The 19,800-nt window shown below is 41.8% G+C and overlaps 2 protein-coding genes across 4 annotated transcripts in view; both read left to right on the top strand.

Annotated features, from left to right (window-relative positions):
* The first annotated feature begins 7,036 nt into the window (after positions 1-7,036).
* LOC138795614 (amine sulfotransferase-like) overlaps positions 7,037-19,800 on the top strand; it is a 44,677-nt gene continuing 31,913 nt past the window's right edge. Inside the window, exons 1-2 of one of the 3 annotated variants that reach the window (XM_069974932.1) lie at positions 7,037-7,068; positions 10,496-10,668. In XM_069974932.1, the coding sequence (XP_069831033.1) occupies positions 10,512-10,668 (157 nt within the window). In that variant the 5' untranslated portion in view covers positions 7,037-7,068; positions 10,496-10,511. Of the gene's footprint in view, positions 7,069-7,502; positions 7,665-10,495; positions 10,669-19,800 lie in introns of those variants that run through there. The other 2 variants (XM_069974933.1, XM_069974934.1) reach the window with 2 other exon arrangements.
* On the top strand, positions 15,303-16,480 carry LOC138795615 (uncharacterized). The gene is made up of 2 exons (XM_069974935.1): positions 15,303-15,697; positions 15,923-16,480. The coding sequence occupies exons 1-2, from the start codon at positions 15,308-15,310 to the stop codon at positions 16,403-16,405; spliced, it is 873 nt and encodes a 290-aa protein (XP_069831036.1). The 5' UTR covers positions 15,303-15,307; the 3' UTR covers positions 16,406-16,480.

The following is a 19,800-nucleotide window of genomic DNA, read 5'->3' as shown; positions in this document are numbered from 1 at the left end:
CCTTTTTGTATATGAGGTTTCCAGAACTGGACAGCGGGATCACAATCTCCCTCTTCCTACTGGTAACACCTCTAGCTATACAGCCCAGCATACCATTATATATATATACAGCCCTGCATACCGTTATATATAAAGCCCAGCATACCATTATATATACAGCCCTGCATACCATTATATGTACAGCCCAGCATACCATTATATATACAGCCCTGCATACCATTATATATACAGCCCAGCATACCATTATATATACAGCCCAGCATACCATTATATATACAGCCCAGCATACCATTATATATATACAGCCCTGCATACCATTATATAAATACAGCCCTGCATACCATTATATATACAGCCCAGCATACCATTATATATACAGCCCTGCATACCATTATATATACAGCCCAGCATACCATTATATATACAGCCCTGCATACGATTTGGTTTCCTGCCTGGTTGCACTGGTGACTTATTATATAACTTTTCTTCTGAAGTCTTTACCAACACAGAACTGCTGATATGATATCGGATAGAGGATTCCTCATTCCCAAGTGCACTATTTTACATTTGGAAACATTGAACAGCAGTTTCCATTGTTTGAACCACTTATCTAGTAAATCTGTGCTCAGAATATCAGCTGTTGTGAATAGTGGAAGATCCTGTGTAATCTTTCTACTGATGTCACCTTTCACTAAAGTCTAAAGTCACGCAACAGGATTTTTCTGCCGTCATAACTGACGGCCATCCAGAAGGATACCGTTATTTGCCATTGATGACTGTCTATAATAATCATCATCTGATCATTATAGACAGCCATCATCAGCAAATATCGCACGTCTTTTTAATGGTCATCGGTAATGACGGGCCCAATATCCCATTGTGTGAACCTAGCCTGATTCTGCCTGTGGTAATAATGATAAGGCTGCTAGAAAGCAATCCTTACTGAACAAGAACTGTCCGTTTATCATAAGGCCTAGTGGCCAGAATTAAAACCACAAGATTTCAGTTTTGTTTTATAATATAAATAGTAAAAAAAAGTAAAAACTAAAATATTTTAATAAAAAACACTTGTTTTCAAAAAAATGTGTTTAATATATGAAAACAATAGGTCATTTATAGAAGACACATTGCTTTTAAAAAATATATAGCCCATACTATATGCCCCCCGCCCAAAATATGGTTCTTACTGTATTCTCCCTGCATTTAAACAAAAAAAATGTCCGGGCTTCCCCATCTTACCTCGCCTAGGTGCTGCCTTACTGGAAAGATCTGAACATTTCATTTTGTGTGAGCTCTGGTTGGTAGCTGTATAAATAGACTCCAAGACAGATAATGACTAACAGAGATGACTGCAGCTGAAGTTGGATGCATCCCTAGGAAGTCCAGGAAAACATGGTTCCAGCCTATGGCCTATGACTGTATCCATGTTTTCTGGACTCTATAGGGCTGCATCCAACTTCTTCAGCCACCGTTATTTAAATGATGGGCAACTGGACTCGAGCATGCACTCATCTGTAATAATGACCTACATTTAAAGCATCTCTGCACCCACAATCTCCCCCCCCCCCCCCAAAAAAAAAAAAAACTCTTGTACCGTCTGATAGCTGCTTTTCATCCAAGATTTGTCCTGGGGTCGGTTCTGCAGGTGATGGAAATATTGTCCTAAAAAATTACTTTTAAACTTGCAGCCCTGTGTCAAATTGGCGTGGCCTAGAGTACCCATGCCCTAGGCTTGCAACGCCTCTCCGCCCCCCTCCCCACCCACTTTATCGTTAGGAATGCCCCTGGGCAGGATTTCTCCTAACTACCACTTTTCTGAACACTGCACATGCGCCTTAATGATCCAGCACATGTTCAGTGTTCAGACTAGTGAAGATTAGGAGAAATCCTACCCAGAGGCAATCCTAATGATGAAGAGGGCGGGGAGGAGGGACAGAGAGGCGGTGCAAGTCTAGGGCACAGGCATTCTAGGCCACGCCAAATTTAAAAGTTGTTTTTTAGGACAATAAGTGCATCACCTGCTGAACTGACCCCAGGACAGATCTTGGATTAAAAGCAGCTATTCGAAGGTACAAGTATTTGTTTGTTTGTTTGTTGTTTTTTTTTGGGGGGGGGGGGGCAGATTGTGGGAACAGAGTCGCTTTAAACACAACTCACTAGGAGGCACAACTTAGCAATGGGTTTCCTTCTTGGGAGGGATATCCGCCTATTCCCGTGTTTTGAGACTCATGGCTAAGGCTCCACAGACCCCTTCTTTTTTCGCATATTCAAATGACCTATATTTACCAATTGACCTAAAATAAACTGTAAGGCTACAATTACACATCCGTTGTTCTGTCCGCAATTGCGGACACGCAATTGCGGACAGAACATAAAACCAATGTTATTCAATAGACCTGTTCACACGTCCGTAATGTGGACCGTTTTTTGTGGCACGGTTCACTAGGGTAATGGAATGTGAATGTAAAGCTCAGTGAAGCACAGAGCACTACGGATGCACATTCGTAGTGCGGGCTGCCGCCGCGGGTATGTGGTCGTGGACTGCACTACGGGTGTGTGAATATAGCTTTACTTTTTTTAATTCTAAAGTAAATGTGCAAAACACAGAATACACATTTAAAAAAAGCACATCTCCCGCTGTGTCCCTAAGGCTAGGTTCACACTGCGTTTTCAGCATCCGTTTAACGGATCCGTTTTTTTTAACGTCCACAAAAATAGGGTCAGCAACGTTTTTTGGTCCGTTTTGGTCCGCCAAAAAAAACGGATCCGTTTTTTTTTATAATGGAAGTCAATGGAAAAACGGATGCACACAAATGAATCCGTTTTTTTCAATCCGTTTTTCATGCGTTTTTTGCAAAAAACGGATGCGTTAAACGGATGCTGAAAACGCAGTGTGAACCTAGCCTTATCTGGCTTATGATAATTATATTAATGACTATGGTTTGAAGACCTATTCTTTCTAGAATGTAAAAACTAACTATTTGATAGACTATATGGTAGATTAATCCTACCAGTGCCCACTTGGTGGCAGCAGTATGCCATAGTAAGCACTTAAGGCATAATAATAAAGTAAACATATAATATAATGCATCGTATTCAAACAAATATCTTAGCTAAAGACATAATATGCATGGGATCTTGGGCATACTGCTGCCACCATGTGGTCACTGATGGTATTACTTAAGAGTATCATACCCTTCATATGATCCAGTGTTATAATATCAGAAATCTTGAGCTACCATAGTATTCATTCTCTAGAGGCAATATTTAGGTCCCCACTCCAAAATCACCAATATAATTATCATAAAGAATACTGATAACAGGCAGTCTGTTTATATGGTATTTACATTCCTTCCAAATGTTTAGATCAATCCTGTTGGGAGGTGATTGGTTGCAAATCGGACATTTTTTTTTTTTCATTGATAAATCTTGGCCATTGTGTATTATATATATATATATATATATATATATATATATATATATATATATATATATATAAAGCTTTTTTTTTTTTGTTTACTGTTAACTAAGAAATGGCACCATTTGATAGATTTAAATAAATGCATAACAGAATATCCCCATTCCTTTTCCCACGTTCATATTTTCTGCATCTACATTTGCCTTAGGCCAGTCCCTTGGCACAATACCAGTCACCAAATTACAGAATATTTTGTACTAAGTTCTCTAAGAACTCTGGTGTGTAATCCATCAGGTCCAGGAGCTTTGCTTACATTCAGTTTATTTAATTTATCTTGGACCATATCTACATTTAGCAGTTCAGTACATTACATGTGTTGCAAGCACTGACCCCACCCACCTCAGCCCCGACCCCACCCACCTCAGCCTCGACCCCACCCACCTCAGCCCCGACCCCACCCACCTCAGCCCCGACCCCACCCACCTCAGCCTCGACCCCAGCCACCTCAGCCTCACCGTCTTCTTTTGTAAATTTAGGGGTCCTACATGCTCTGACTTCTTTTTTTTTTTTTATTATTATTTATATATTGGAATAATTTTGGGAAGTTTATTTTTGCAATTTTTGGCCAACTGCCTCATTGTGAATTATTGCTGTTATTGCTGCCCTGTTAGTAGTTAGCTATGCAGGGTTTAATTTTACTTGTTTATATTTGTTACCTGTAGGAATACATTTCGCAGTGTAATTATCTAACCTTGATTTAAAGATTTCTCAACTATCATCTCTAGGGGCATGCCCCATGATAAATCCACCTGCGCAGCAAGCTAAAAGAGTTACACCAGTTCCGAGCTGGCATATATTTTTACAACTTTTTGCTGTATTGTGGTCGTAGTTACCAAGGTTTTCATGGACAGTGACATTCCTAATTATCTCTGCATTGTTAGAAACCAGATCGAACAGAGCATAACTTCTTGTTGGTTTCTCCACAAACTGACCCAAAGAATTATCCTGCTATAAATTCAGAAATGTTCTCCCCTTTGCAGTTATACACCTGGCTCTTTTTCAGTGCAATAATACCTATATCTAATATGTATCCTAGTAAATATGTACAAATATAATGTCATGCTTTTATATAGGTCTTTTGACGCCCTCTAGGGGACAAAGATGACATTACATTTTTGTTTTATTTAAAAGGCAACTGAATACAGCCCGTGTTTAGTTTCATAATACAATGAGCTGAACAAACAGAATCACTTTTATATTGGTATGTGTCATTTAAAGTACAGTACAATTTTTGAGCATGTATTACAGTCTCACAAAATGTAGCAAGGAAGAGTATTACTAATATCATCTGTTAACATACATTATTGATTGTAATAGTTTGATTTGCAGAGAAGTAATAGTTTGCAAAACTTTACCTTTCAGAGGGTACATACACAATTAAAACGAGGATTTACATTATAACAAACAAATAGAAAGAGATACAAGAGGAATGAGAGTTATGCTCACAAGATGATTCAATATAATATATTAATAATGAATGAATGAACCTACATTCATTACAATAGCATAGAGAAGCAGAATGGAGATAATAAATAGCGGGAAGGAACTTAGAATTTGATTATGTAAAAAGTCCTTCTTTGCTTTGGATAATTTCTGAATCTGTGGAAAAACCTTACAGTAAAGGTCCCCAATCCCCATGCACCATAGACTTTAGTCAGTTGTGCCCACCGTGTGGGGTTCTCCTGAACGATCACTGGCAGAGGATGTCAGTGAAGATAAGGGTCAGCTGTGATGGACAATCACTGCCCCACACCTTTGTTCAGGAAGAGATAAACCGTAGCCAGAGATACAGCTTATTCCTCCCTTTCCCATAGAGAACACAAAATGATCGCTCGGAAATGCTGAACGTTCCAGTGTATATGGGAGGATGGTTGGCGGGAGGGACAGCTAACTGGTGGCCAAACGATAGTTAGGCCATCTGTTTGTTAAAGGTGTATGACCATCTTGAAGGGGTAATTAAATCCACTGGCAACAGAAAGTTATACAGATTTGTTAATTACTTCTATTTAAAAATCTCAAGTCTTTCAGTACTTATCAGCTGCTGTATGTCCTGCAGGAAGTGGTGTATTCTTTACAGTCTGACACAGTGCTCTCTGCTGCCTCCTCTGTCTGTGACAGGAACTGTCCAAAGCAGTAGCAAATCCCCCCCAAAAAACCTCTACTGCTCTGGTCAATTCCAGCGTGCATTAGGCCTTGCCCCCAATTGCCCCGCCGTATCCACTAAGAGGTGCACGTATGATAATGGTGCCAACTTTTTGGAAATGGGAGGCTGTGCTGTGATATTAACCCCTAGACGACCTAGAACGTACCGGTACGTCCTGGAAGTCTGTGCCCAGACGACCCTGGATGTACTGGTACATCCTGAGTTATGAAGCGCGCTCCGCATCGGGGCACAGGCAGGCTCAATGAGCAGATTGCCTATGGCATAGCAATAATCAGTGTATAAAATAAAAGTAATGTATGTAAAAGTTCCCCAAAGGGACTTAAAATGTATAAAAAAAAAGTTAAAATCACTAATACACTACCCCAAAGCCCCTCCCCCAATAAAAGTTTAAAACATCCCCCTTTCCCATTATATAATAAAAACATATAAAAATAAATAAACATATAATATACCATAGTGTGCGTAATTGTCCGATCTATTAAAATATAACCAGCGCCATTGCGAACGGTAAACGGCATAGACGAAAAGAGGGAAAAAAGTGCGTGGATTACCGATTTTATGTTATATTATATATAAAAAAAATTAATAAAAAGTGATGAAAACGTCTGACCCTCACAAATATGGTATTAATAAAAACTAGAGATCATGGCGGAAAAAATGACACCCCATACAGCCCCGTAGGTGAAAAAATAAAACTGTTATAAGAGTCACAATAGGCCCATTTTATTAATAATTAATTGCCAAAAAAAAACAGGATTTCATTAAAAAAATATATATAACATTAGAGAATCTGTGTAAACCTGCATATGGTTGTGTTCAGACTGACCTATAGAGTAATAGTATCATGTCGCTTTTACTGTATAGTGCATTACGTAGACACAGGAACACCCCAAACGTTAACATATTGCATTCTTTTTTACGATCTCACCTATTTATATCTTCATAAATAATATATTTGGGGTTCCATCATACATGTTATGGTAAAATGAAAGACGCCATTACAAAGTACAACTATTCCTGTAACAAATAAGCCATTACATGGCCCTGTAGATAGAAAACTGAAAGTGCTAGAGCTCTTAGAAGGGGAGGAGGGAAAAACGAAAGCGCTGGGTCATTTTGGGCCTGGTCCTCAAAGGGTTAAGCATTTAGTTCTCTGTATGAGCAAAACAATATTTAACATATTGATTGGTGCAAAAACTGAGAAATCAGAGCACAGAAAAATCTCTTAGTATAGTATGCATCCTGACTAACTGATACTCAATGGTTAAATTTATTTGGTTGACTAGAAGAATGGAATGGAATGGAATCTCTTGGACTTTGCTGTGTTTTCAGCTCTTGGCAGAGTTCCTGGTATTTGGTTATGTAAGAAAGCAGTATTATTCATCCAGCTCAGTCTACGAGTGGAGAGCAGGAAGAGCATACATTAGTAAGTTATATGACATTTATTGCTGAGAGGGTGTTGCTGTGTTTAGGTATTTTTGTGTTGTGTTTAGTTATTTTCAGATCCGTACCGATAAGTGGGGGGAATATACGCTGCAGCACGTCCTCTCCCTGCTCTGTGTTAGAAAAAGAGTTAGGCTTATAATGGAGCTCTATTGAGCCTGACTCTTTTTTTTCTTACCCAGAGCGGGGAGAGAACGCCCTGCAGCACAGGGCCTCGCGCCCGCTCACGGATATCGGCAGGGGCTCGCGTCTCTGCCCGTGTCATAGATTCCATTCTATGCACAGGCGGATTCCGCCCTCCGTCCAAAGAATAATCAAGTTCATTCTTTGGACGGAGGAAGGAATCCGCCTGTGCATAGAATGGAGTCTATGACACGGACGGAGACACGGACGGCGGCTGCAGTCTGCGAGCGGTGCAGGAGCTTAAAATTCCGCAACGGAGGTTCCTTCTGAATTCCTCAGTGTGCACATACCCATAGGATATCCTGCAGATTTGATGACGTTGGCTGCGGTGCTGTCCCTGAGTCAGTGAGTGTGTGGCAGAAAACATGGAAGAGAACACTGGGGAGGCACAGAGAGGTAAATAAACTTTTTTTTGTGTGTGAATTTTTAGCTAAAATTCACTTTGTCTATCTCTAAACACAGCATCAAATCTACATCAGATTCACCACATCAAATCTGCTGCAGATCTTGTATGAGTAAATGGACTCTTATAGACAGTTTCGGTCATGGTACTGTCATTATTTTTCACAACAACCTAATTGAATAGAGATAAAGTGTTCTTTCTATGTTTTTCTAAAATGTTCTCCTACTTCATCATGTAATTTACGTTATGTAGCTTTTTTTTCCCAGACAATTATATTTGAACCCTTCAGTGATTTTTGGCACGTTTGTAACACCTCACATTGTAAGAGCCAAAAAACAGAGACAAAAGCAGCATTGTTTTTAATGTTTGACAAATAGTACTTTAAGAGTGAGTTCACACATAACAGAATTGCAGGAGATTTCACGCTGCGAGTTTGCAACGAAATCCACTGCAGTTCCCACACTGTCAGTTTGAATAGGATTAACGTACATACGTCAGGATGCCAGGAGAGCCATAAGCCGGTAATGTATTCACCTGGCTGTCACGGGTTAAGGGAGACAGTGTTTACATACTCGCAGCGGGATGAAAATTCAGCTGTGCGCATGTAATCCCATTCAAACTTTCAGCATGAAATCCTCTGTGATTTCGTTATGTGTGAACCCACCCTGAACCCATAGCTGCATCGGGATGTTACTGACTCAAACTATGGACTGGTACTGGTACTGGTCAAACTATGGAAGTTCAGAGTGGGGCCGCGCGGCGACCACACTCTGAACTGCCGCGATCCCGGGTGCTACATGCAGCCCCGGACCGTGCCCGCTAATAGCCACGGTCTGGGGCTGCATGTAGATCGCTGTGCCCGCTAATTATCCCCAAATTATCCCGGCATCTAAAGCCGGCCGGGGTCTGCACCATAATGGCGCTCATCCAGGCTCGGCACTGTATTGCTCTTGGCTGCAGCAGCCGAAAGCAATAGAGCCCAGATCTCATTGATCTATGCAATATAACTATACTGCATAGATCTCAATGTTAGATCAGAGCAGTCATACTAGAAGTACCCCAGGGGGGCTTCTACTATATATATATATATATATATATATATATATATATATATATATATGTGTGTAAAGTAAAAATAAAATGTTTTTTTTTTCTATATACAAAATCCCCTCCCCTAATAAAAGTAAGAATCAACCCCCTTTCCCCATTTTATAAATAAAAAATAAATAAATGAATAAACATGTTTTGTATTGCCACGCAGAAAAATTCCAAAGTGCAAAATTGCACATTTTTGGTTGCATCAAATCTAGAAAAATTTTAATTGTAAGTACAGATCATGGCGCAAAAAATGGCACCTCAAACAGACCCATAGACCAAAGGATAAAAGCGCTATAAGCCTGGGATTGGAGCAATTTTAAGGAACATATATATATATATATATATATATATATATATATATATATATATATTTTTTTTTTTTTTTTTTTTTTTAAAGGTTTTAATTTTTTAAAAGCCATCAAATAAAATAAAAGTTATACAAGTTACATATCATTGTAATCGTAACAACTTGAGGAACATGTATAACGCGCTATGGCCTTATATACACAAAAAACGAAAGCGCAAAAATGAAGACTGGCTGTGTCCCCTAAGGGTTAAAGAGAGAAAAAAATTATATTTGGACTACAGTTGGAAAAAAATGGAAATGCGTGAAGTGTGTTTGGTTAAGATTCGTACGAAGCAGCACACTTGGCTTTTGAATCCTGATGTCTGGATGCTCCATGGAGAAGGTGGAGACATATGCTGTATCCATGTTTTCAAGGTGATCCTCAGGCTGTCTCCACCTTCTCCACTGAGCAGCCAGTCATCAGGATACAAAAGCCGAGCGTGCTGTCGTGAGCTAATTTTTTGTGGGGGTGATTTGAACTTTGATTTTTTAGGGCAGGGACTTTTAGGGGAGCACTAAACTGCTGCTGAGAGGAATGGGAAGCCTTGATTTTTAGGGACAGAAAGGATTCTTTGGAGCGTGGACACAGGCTTTTCAGATTGCAGATACACAGCCCAGGCTTTCTCCTGTTTTCCAGAATATAGCACTAACTTAGCTCCAACTTCACATTCTGCGATCCATGTTAATGTTTCTATAGGAGAGAGAACAGCATATTGCAGAAAAGTGAGACACCTAGTGGCTGAAACATAAAAGGACAAGGACAAGGAGTCATTTTTTGGTAGATGAAATGATTTACAAATTGTTATGAATAACATAACAGGTTACTAAGTGGTGAAAAGTTTGTTGTGACTCTTTAAATTGTCAGTACTTATATGGACTTATACTTATATGGACATGTCTATGCTGACTGTCCCATATATTGCTGCGTTGTCAGGAACATTTTGTAGAGGAAATAGCAATATGGTAAAGCGACCTTGTCACCCCTGAGTGCCTACTGGGCTGGCGGCATGCCTTGATATTAATAAAACCATTCAGAACATACCTCTGTTGCCTGCGTTTTTTTTTTTTATAAAATGGGCTGACGGACTGATAGGCCCCTTCTCCTTGACACTATTCAATGCCTGAATAAAAGCTTCTTTTTATAAAAATAAAAACACGTACAAGATACTGTAGGTACATTCTGAATGCTTTTACTGATATCTATCCAGTGGTTCTGCGAGCTCAGTAGGCAATCATGGGGTGTCAGTGTCACTTTAAATTCATATTTTTTATTTTTTTTTCCACTTATTTGGCACTTCTACTGACATTGTCAATCACCATTCTATATTTACAAGTCATGGAAGCTAAATTTACTTCATTTATTTCTTTATTTTACTACAGGTAGCATCATTCAACCATGGACACAATTACTCAGGTTTTACAAGACTCAAATCTATATCGATATAAAGGATTTTGCTTTTTTAAGGAATTAATGCAACCAGAATACATAGACTCGCTGCAGGATTTTGAAATAAGAGAGGATGATGTGTTCTTGATTACCTATCCAAAATCAGGTGAGTTAAAGGGTTTACTTCGTTTGGAAATCCACATTTTAAATAATACAGTGGTACCTTGGATTACGAGTATAATTCGTTCCGGGACGGCGCTTGTAATCCAAATCCACTCTTAAACCAAAGCAAATTTTCCTATAAGGAATCACTGAAATGCAGACACTTGGTTCCACACCCCAAAAATAATGATTATTCTGAATAACATGTAAAACAGATGAAACTAACATTCGGAAACAGCAGAATATGTGATATTATAAGTTACTGTACAGTAATGGAGAGGATGGGAAACACAAGGGCTGACAGAGACTGCAGGGAGCATGAAGGAATAAGCAGGGAATGTGGGCACATACATGCAGCACTCTCTGTCTGGGGAGAGAGGGGTTACAGCTATGGAGTGATTACCTTCACAGTCCTGTCCCCTGATGTAAGCCCCAGCCTGAAGTGGATCTGGATGATTTGGAAGGTGAGGGAGACTTCCTGGGTCAGAGTACAGGGCTGTAGACCCTGATATACAGACAATGCCCCTCCCCCACTCCCCCTCCCACCCAGTACAGGGAGCTCTAACACCAACGCAATGCTCCTAAACCAAGTCACAATTTTGAAAAACTGTGAGCTCTTAAACCAAAACGCTTTTAAACCAAGTTATTCTTATACCAAGGTACCACTGTATTACTGAATTATAAAATAATGAAGGGCGTTGTCCCTTTATAGCATAAGGCAACTACTAAGATTGTTTCTTACTCTGGAGGACTCAGCATATCCATACTTTACACTGACAAGCTATAGTTTATGTAATGCTCATTTTCCGAAGAGGTAGGGAAACTGAATAGAGTAAAGAGACAGACAGTGTGCGCCCTAGTGCTAAGTCCCCCAAGACTGTCCCTTCCCCAGCCCGACTCTAGTTCATGGTCCCTATGCTGGGTAAGTAAAACACAGAACGAGACAAGACAGACAAACAATAAAGAATGGTCGACCAGATAAAGTTCAAACAGAAGATAGTAGAACAGGACAAAAAAAAGCAGGCAAAAACAATGTCAGGACAGGCAAAGAGGACAGAATGGCAAGCAATCCGATCCAATACAAAATGCCAGCTCAGGCTACAATAGACTATGGCAAGCTATGTCCCATAGCACAAATGGACTTCTTATGAGATGCCAGAGTCTTGGTCCAGGGCATGATAGGATCAGCCCTCAGACACCCAGACCACACAGAACACAGACTGACAGGAAGGGGGATGGGAAAGACACCAGTCTAAACCATCTGCAGCCTGGCTAAGGGCCCTATTCCACGGGACGATTATCGTTCAGATTATCGTTAACGATCAACGATCTCAAACGACCGTTTAGCGATTTTTTTTTAATCGTTTTCCCATTTCAATGAAGCGATGGTCGTTAAATCAAGTCGTTTTTGCGGTCGTTTCTAGCTCGTTGATCGTTCGCTTCTCAGTTATTCAACTGAACGAAAAGCATCAGATTATCGTTCTTGTAGGTTTTTTTTTTTTTTTCTGCCCATATGGGTGTATTCAGTATGCAAATTTCTTGCCTGACTGATAGGTGCGTGGCCCATTAAAATAGTAGTAATAGTAATGGCAGCCAAGCGAGCAAAATACTAAAAACATTCGCCCTATAACCTTCATATGCTTTAACTTTTCCTCCTCTCATAAAATCGCCCAACCCTCGCAGACACATGGCGGTACATTTGTTGCTGCCACGTGGCGCTGGCTTCGGCGGCCTACACTTCCGGTCGTCCAAAGGCCCTTTCCACGCAACGTAATTTCGCCAGCCAAGCGAGGGAAATAATAAAAGCTTTCGCCCTATAACCTTCATATGCTTTAACTTTTCCTCCTCTCATAAAATCGCCCAACGCTCGCAGACACATGCCGGTACATTTGTTGCTGCCACGTGGCGCTGGCTTCGGCGGCCTACACTTCCGGTCGTCCAAAGGCCCTTTCCACGCAACGTAATTTCGCCAGCCAAGCGAGGGAAATAATAAAAGCTTTCGCCCTATAACCTTCATATGCTTTAACTTTTCCTCCTCTCATAAAATCGCCCAACGCTCGCAGACACATGCCGGTACATTTGTTGCTGCCACGTGGCGCTGGCTTCGGCGGCCTACACTTCCGGTCGTCCAAAGGCCCTTTCCACGCAACGTAATTTCGCCAGCCAAGCGAGGGAAATAATAAAAGCTTTCGCCCTATAACCTTCATATGCTTTAACTTTTCCTCCTCTCATAAAATCGCCCAACGCTCGCAGACACATGCCGGTACATTTGTTGCTGCCACGTGGCGCTGGCTTCGGCGGCCTACACTTCCGGTCGTCCAAAGGCCCTTTCCACGCAACGTAATTTCGCCAGCCAAGCGAGGGAAATATTAAAAGCTTTCGCCCTATAACCTTCATATGCTTTAACTTTTCCTCCTCTCATAAAATCGCCCAAGGCTCGCAGACACATGCCGCTGCCTTGGTTGCTGCCACGTGGCGCTGGCTTCGGCGACCTACACTTCCGGTCGTCCAAAGGCCCTTTCCACGCAACGTAATTTCGCCAGCCAAGCGAGGGAAATATTAAAAGCTTTCGCCCTATAACCTTCATATGCTTTAACTTTTCCTCCTCTCATAAAATCGCCCAAGGCTCGCAGACACATGCCGCTGCCTTGGTTGCTGCCACGTGGCGCTGGCTTCGGCGACCTACACTTCCGGTCGTCCAAAGGCCCTTTCCACGCAACGTAATTTCGCCAGCCAAGCGAGGGAAATAATAAAAGCTTTCGCCCTATAACCTTCATATGCGTTAACTTTTCCTCCTCTCATAAAATCGCCCAACGCTCGCAGACACATGCCGCTGCCTTGGTTGCTGCCACGTGGCGCTGGCTTCGGCGACCTACACTTCCGGTCGTCCAAAGGCCCTTTCCACGCAACGTAATTTCGCCAGCCAAGCGAGGGAAATATTAAAAGCTTTCGCCCTATAACCTTCATATGCTTTAACTTTTCCTCCTCTCATAAAATCGCCCAACGCTCGCAGACACATGCCGCTGCCTTGGTTGCTGCCACGTGGCGCTGGCTTCGGCGACCTACACTTCCGGTCGTCCAAAGGCCCTTTCCACGCAACGTAATTTCGCCAGCCAAGCGAGGGAAATAATAAAAGCTTTCGCCCTATAACCTTCATATGCGTTAACTTTTCCTCCTCTCATAAAATCGCCCAACGCTCGCAGACACATGCCGCTGCCTTGGTTGCTGCCACGTGGCGCTGGCTTCGGCGGCCTACACTTCCGGTCGTCCAAAGGCCCTTTCCACGCAACGTAATTTCGCCAGCCAAGCGAGGGAAATATTAAAAGCTTTCGCCCTATAACCTTCATATGCTTTAACTTTTCCTCCTCTCATAAAATCGCCCAAGGCTCGCAGACACATGCCGCTGCCTTGGTTGCTGCCACGTGGCGCTGGCTTCGGCGACCTACACTTCCGGTCGTCCAAAGGCCCTTTCCACGCAACGTAATTTCGCCAGCCAAGCGAGGGAAATAATAAAAGCTTTCGCCCTATAACCTTCATATGCTTTAACTTTTCCTCCTCTCATAAAATCGCCCAACGCTCGCAGACACATGCCGGTACATTTGTTGCTGCCACGTGGCGCTGGCTTCGGCGGCCTACACTTCCGGTCGTCCAAAGGCCCTTTCCACGCAACGTAATTTCGCCAGCCAAGCGAGGGAAATAATAAAAGCTTTCGCCCTATAACCTTCGTATGCTTTAACTTTTACTACTTTCATAAAATCGCCCAACGCTCGCAGACACATGCCGGTACATTTGGTTGGTACGCTGTATCGCTCTTTGAAAATTTTTCACACCTACGCCCACTACACAGCTTCGACAAACTAGATTGGCTATCGGATAATCTAATTAAGTAAATCCAGCAGTCATTGGACAATGTCGCCTCTTGAATCACATAAATAGTGAGTCGCACAGGCAGTATCTATTCACTTAGGACGAACGAAGAAAGAAGAAATTGCACGCTTCAACGAACAGATCTACTGGACCTTTGCACTGAAAATCCTTGTTGCCAACGCAAATTTTTACGGAACAGCAACTCCATATTCACGGTAGGTTGAATCTACGCGCTTATCCTTTTTGTAGTCATTTTTTTTGCCTTACTTTTTAAACGTCTAAATTTAAAAAATTAGAACCATTTTATTATGTTATATGCCAGTTATGCCGCCGCATCCATCGCCACGTGCTAGCGAGCGCATTGCCGGATAATAGTAGTCGGTAAGGGCAATGCGTACGCATGAAAAGCCCATTTGTACCGCATGGCAGCCAACCGGAAGTGTACTCCGCAATTTTTTCAATTCATGCCTTATGAAACGCATTCAAATTTCGTACGCAATGCTGCTGTATTAACTCGCACAACACTCGCTAGCACGTGGTGCACCTTTAAAGGCGGCCTACACTTCCGGTTTACAGTTATTGTTTTTTTTCACAAAATATTTCAAGTTTATGATAGAGATATAGATATATATATATATATATATATATATATATATATATATAATTTTTTTTTTTTTAACTATGCCAAAACCTTGTAAAATTTATGAAAAACGTTTGTATTAACCAATATTTCTTACTTTGCAAAGCATCAAATGGACCGCTGTGGAGATGAGTTTATGCGTCAATTCATTGAATTGTACAGATCTTACCCCTGTCTTTGGAAAATCAAAAGTGCTGACTATTCTAACAAATTTAAGAAATCGGCAGCCATTGAGGCTTTAATTGAACTATGCCGCAAGACATATCCAAGTGCCGACCAGAAATTTGTAAAGTCTAAAATACAGAATATTAGAACCGTGTACAAAAAAGAGCTCAATAAAATCGAATCTTCAAAGAGGTCTGGAGCAGGGGCCGATGAAATTTATGTACCACGCTTATGGTATTTTGATCTGCTTTCTTTCACCAGGGACCAGGAAACACCCAGGACATCCAATAGCAACGCTGGAGAAGACTACGGAGACCTCCTGGCAGAGCAAAGCCAAAATGACTCCAACACAGAGAGTTCGGTAAGTGTTTTAAGTGAATTGTCGATATTGAATTTGCCCAAAAATTTTATGCCTGATTATCAGTCATACTGTCATTACAAGGGAATAATTACAATGTAATAGTGTCATAGAGGGACGAGGGTTTATTCACACTGTGGGGGAGATGAGGCCGCCACCATTGTTTTTATTATGTACATTATGAATTAAGATAAGACCGTCTGACACTACTTTATTTCTACTTTCTAGCCTCATACAGACAATTTGGAAGAGAATGAAGCTCAAACATCACATGAAGAAACAGCACTGGTCTCTGTAGAAAATCGTGTCGAACACCCTATTACAAACACCCAAAGAAAAAGAAAAAACCCACAGCAAATTGCCAAAAATACGGCAACTAAACTAATAGCCACTGCAAATTCCCTATTGGATAAAAAGACTGATGAATTTGATGCTGTGGGCATCAACGTGGCAGCCAAAATGAGACGGATGAACCCTGGACAACAACTGTTTTTTGAAAAAATGTTGACTGATCTACTGATAAAGGGTGTCCAGGGTGAACTGGATGACGACACAATACTATGCAGTCGTCGCCAACATCAGTACAACCCACCCAACACAGAATTTAGATACCCCCCTGGTGATTATCATTCAACGCCTAACCAGAATCGCTACTATCAGCCCTCAACACAATCAAATGTAAATGACATTACGTACACCAATTTATTTTGATTTAATTTTGTTGTACCTTTTTGAATAATAACTTTATTTAATGTTCATTTTTGAATTGTTTAAACCTTTTTGATTCCACCTTGTTGTGTACAGTTAGAATAATTCTAAAGAATGTATATTTATCTATAACTGAACTTAAAATATTATTACACTTTGCTAAAAATATTTATAACATATTAATTAAATTTTCATACAAAATAAAACTTACTGAGTTTTAAAATGTAACCTTTGCTTTGGTTCCTTTTATTTAACGGAAATTTAACAGGTCTTCATATATATATTGGATTTTTCATATATATTTATTAAAATATATATACATTGGTAACTTGGTTTCAGAGTTTAATTGGTTTAACAACATTTTGATTTAAGAGCTCAGTTTTTCGACATTAAGACTTGGTTTGAGAGCATTGATTTGGTTTAAGAGCTCCCTGTGGTGGGTGGGTGCGCGAGTGGGGTAGGGGCATGGTCGGCATTATGTGATCGACAGCCCTGTACTGTGACCCACGAAGTCTCACCCAACCTTCCAAATAATAGCAAATTGACTTCAGGCTTGGGCTTACATCAGAGGACAGGACGGTGGAGGTAATCTCTCCATAGCTGTATCCCCTCTCTCCCTGGACAGAGTGCTGCATGTATGATCCCACATCTGTCCTGCTCATTCCTTCATGTTCCCTGCAGTCTCTGTCCGCCCTTATGTTTCCCATCCTCTCCATTACTGTACAGTAACTTATAATATCACATATTCTGCTGAATCTGAATGTTTCATTAGTGTAACATGTTATTCACAATAATAAATCATTATTTGGAGGTTTAGAACCCATTGTCTGCATTTCCATCATTTCTTATGGCAAAATTTGATTGGGTTTAAGAGTGGATTTGGGTTACAAGCACGGTCCAGGAACCAATTATGCTCATAAACCAAGACACCACTGTATATATACACACACAGAATACACTCACACGTATGCATATAAATATATATATACAAACTAATATGTCTGAGTTCATAATGTGTTTGCATATTTATATCGCTATGATATATTCACAAACATTATATACTTAGTGAATATTCAGAATAGTTTGTGATAAATTTTTATATTTTGCATATATATATTTATATATATAGGCTCCTATTGATCTGTTATGTGTGTGATAGATAGACATAGCTGGGTATATATATATACTATACTGTATACATTAGCTGTCCTCGCTGCCTGGGGCCCTGCTTACTGCAGTCTTCCACCCAGCCAATTAATGGCTGCGCAAGGAAAAAACACAGATTGGTGTGGCGGGAGAGCAGTACGCCGGGACCCCTGCAGAATATGTACAATATGTTCTGAAAGTTAATACCCAGAACCTATCAGACTTGCAGCGTTGTCCTTTGAGCCCTCCAAGCATACATTACTGTTACACCCTTCTTTTTGGCTCTTTCTTGCTGGGTACAGCGCATAACTGTTGAACGCGGCTGTTCCATACATTTTTTAAATCAACAGTCTGAGGGTGTTATTACACGGGCCGAGCAGGGCCCGATAATACCTGTAAACGAGAAGCGATCTGCTAGATCGTTGCTCGTTTACTGGACCGATTACACGGCCCGATAATCGTTTGACAAGAGCCAATGTTCTTGCAGCCCTTGCTAAACTGGCATACATTACCCATTCACGTTCCAGGGATGCTACTGCTAGCAGGAGAAACTACCGATGTGGTGAAACCTGTCAATCACCAGAAAGCAAATGCTGGAATAAGACTTTAGACTGGTAGGAAAATTGCCCACTAAACCAAAAGTGAGGCTATAGTTTTTGGGCAGAGGACCACACTAAGATGTGAAAAGGCACAGACGTAACAACAAATATAAAGCATGGTGTACATGGTGTACATCTTTTTAACATCTCCTGTTATCATGCATCTTCCCTCTTCACCTCTTTCTTCTTTCAAATCACCTGGTGTCAGAAAGTTATACAGATTTGTAAATTACTTCTATTTAAAAATCTTAAATCTTCTAGTACCTTCCAAAGAACTGTCAAGTCTTTCAGGAGCTCTCCATAGCAGTAACAAATCCCCATAGAAAACCTTTCCTGCTGGGGGGGGCGGAGCCTAGCTGCTTATGGAGTAGCACACACTTCCCTGTGCTCCTCTGCCCACGACGGGGCTCCACATTGCTGGGTGGAACCGGGCACCCCAGAATGCACAGATCCACTAGGAACAAGCACAAGGACACCCCTGGAACCCCCCGAGCGCGGAATTCGCAACCAGATATAGAGAAATTCCTTAACAAACGCTCGGCTTCCCCTGCCTCAGCGGGATCCAAGATGGCGCCGACGGGGAAGAAACTGCCCGCGCGCCAGCGCGACGCAGATAATGAAAGCATGGGTGACTTCTCGGAACCTGGAGAGGACTCAGATGTTGGCCCTGTCTCAAAGAGCTTCATGAGAAGGTTGGTGGCCCCTATCATAAGAGAACTTTCGGATATGCGACATGACGTACAGCACATTGGCCTCCGTGTAGAGCAAGTAGAGAACCAGCAGGCCGACATCATCCGCCACAGCTCTGCAGTAGCTAAAAGCCTTAATGCCTATGGTGACCGCCTTAATGATGCCATCCTAGCCATAGAGGACCAAGAAAACCGTAACCGGAGGAAAAATATCCGATTACGCGGCATTCCGGAGACATACGCACATGAGGCCCTGCCGCAGCTAGCCGCCGCCATCTTTAGCGACCTACTTGGCGCTGACAGGGCGGATTCCGTCAGGATCGAGCGCATCCACAGGGCCCTACGGGCCAAACCAGCTCAAGGTGAGCCACCTCGGGATGTTGTCTGTGAACTGCTTGCCTACCCGGATGCCGCGGCCATACTTAAGGCGGCCAGGGAAAAAGCCCCCCTATCCATCGAGGGGTTTGACTACCAAGTTTTCCAGGACATCGCGGCCTCCACACTTAGCAGATGCCGCCTGCTTAAACCGCTGTTGGACGCTCTCCAGTCCAAGAATATCCCCTTCAGATGGCTCTACCCATTTGGCCTGGGCATAATGAAAAACGGCAAGATGCTTACGGTCCGCACGCCTTCCGACCTGGCCGTGCTCTGGGATAAGCTCGACTTGGAACCATTGGACATCCCCTCCTGGCTGCCGGTGCCCCCGTTGTCCGGTCTCCCCATTCTGCCAGATCCCGGGTCCTGGTCCGTTAAGGGTAAAACCAAATCACCTAAACAGAAAAAAGACCGACGCATCCAAGGAGATGGATGAACATTCTTGGATGCTCTGCTGTGCTCCTTTATCCAGTTCGTCTGGTTTGGCTCAGGTGTTCTTTCCTTTAACCTTGTTTTTGTTCTCCATATGGATCACTCGCTAGTTCTTAGTTCAACTTAGTGTTTGTCACTCAGTGTCATTGCCCGTATT

Source organism: Dendropsophus ebraccatus, chromosome 6 (assembly GCF_027789765.1).
Source record: "Dendropsophus ebraccatus isolate aDenEbr1 chromosome 6, aDenEbr1.pat, whole genome shotgun sequence".
Taxonomy (NCBI): domain Eukaryota; kingdom Metazoa; phylum Chordata; class Amphibia; order Anura; family Hylidae; genus Dendropsophus; species Dendropsophus ebraccatus.
Note: the sequence above shows the minus strand (reverse complement) of the source record. Positions and strands in the feature narration are given on the sequence as shown.

What these genes read in the sequence shown, in the direction of transcription:
- LOC138795615 (XM_069974935.1), top strand. Translation starts at nt 15,308, where the DNA reads ATGCGTCAATTCATTGAATTGTACAGATCTTACCCCTGTCTTTGGAAA. An exon ending in ACTCCAACACAGAGAGTTCG is followed by an intron (nt 15,698 to 15,922) that starts GTAAGTGTTTTA and finishes TCTACTTTCTAG; the next exon opens with CCTCATACAGACAATTTGGA.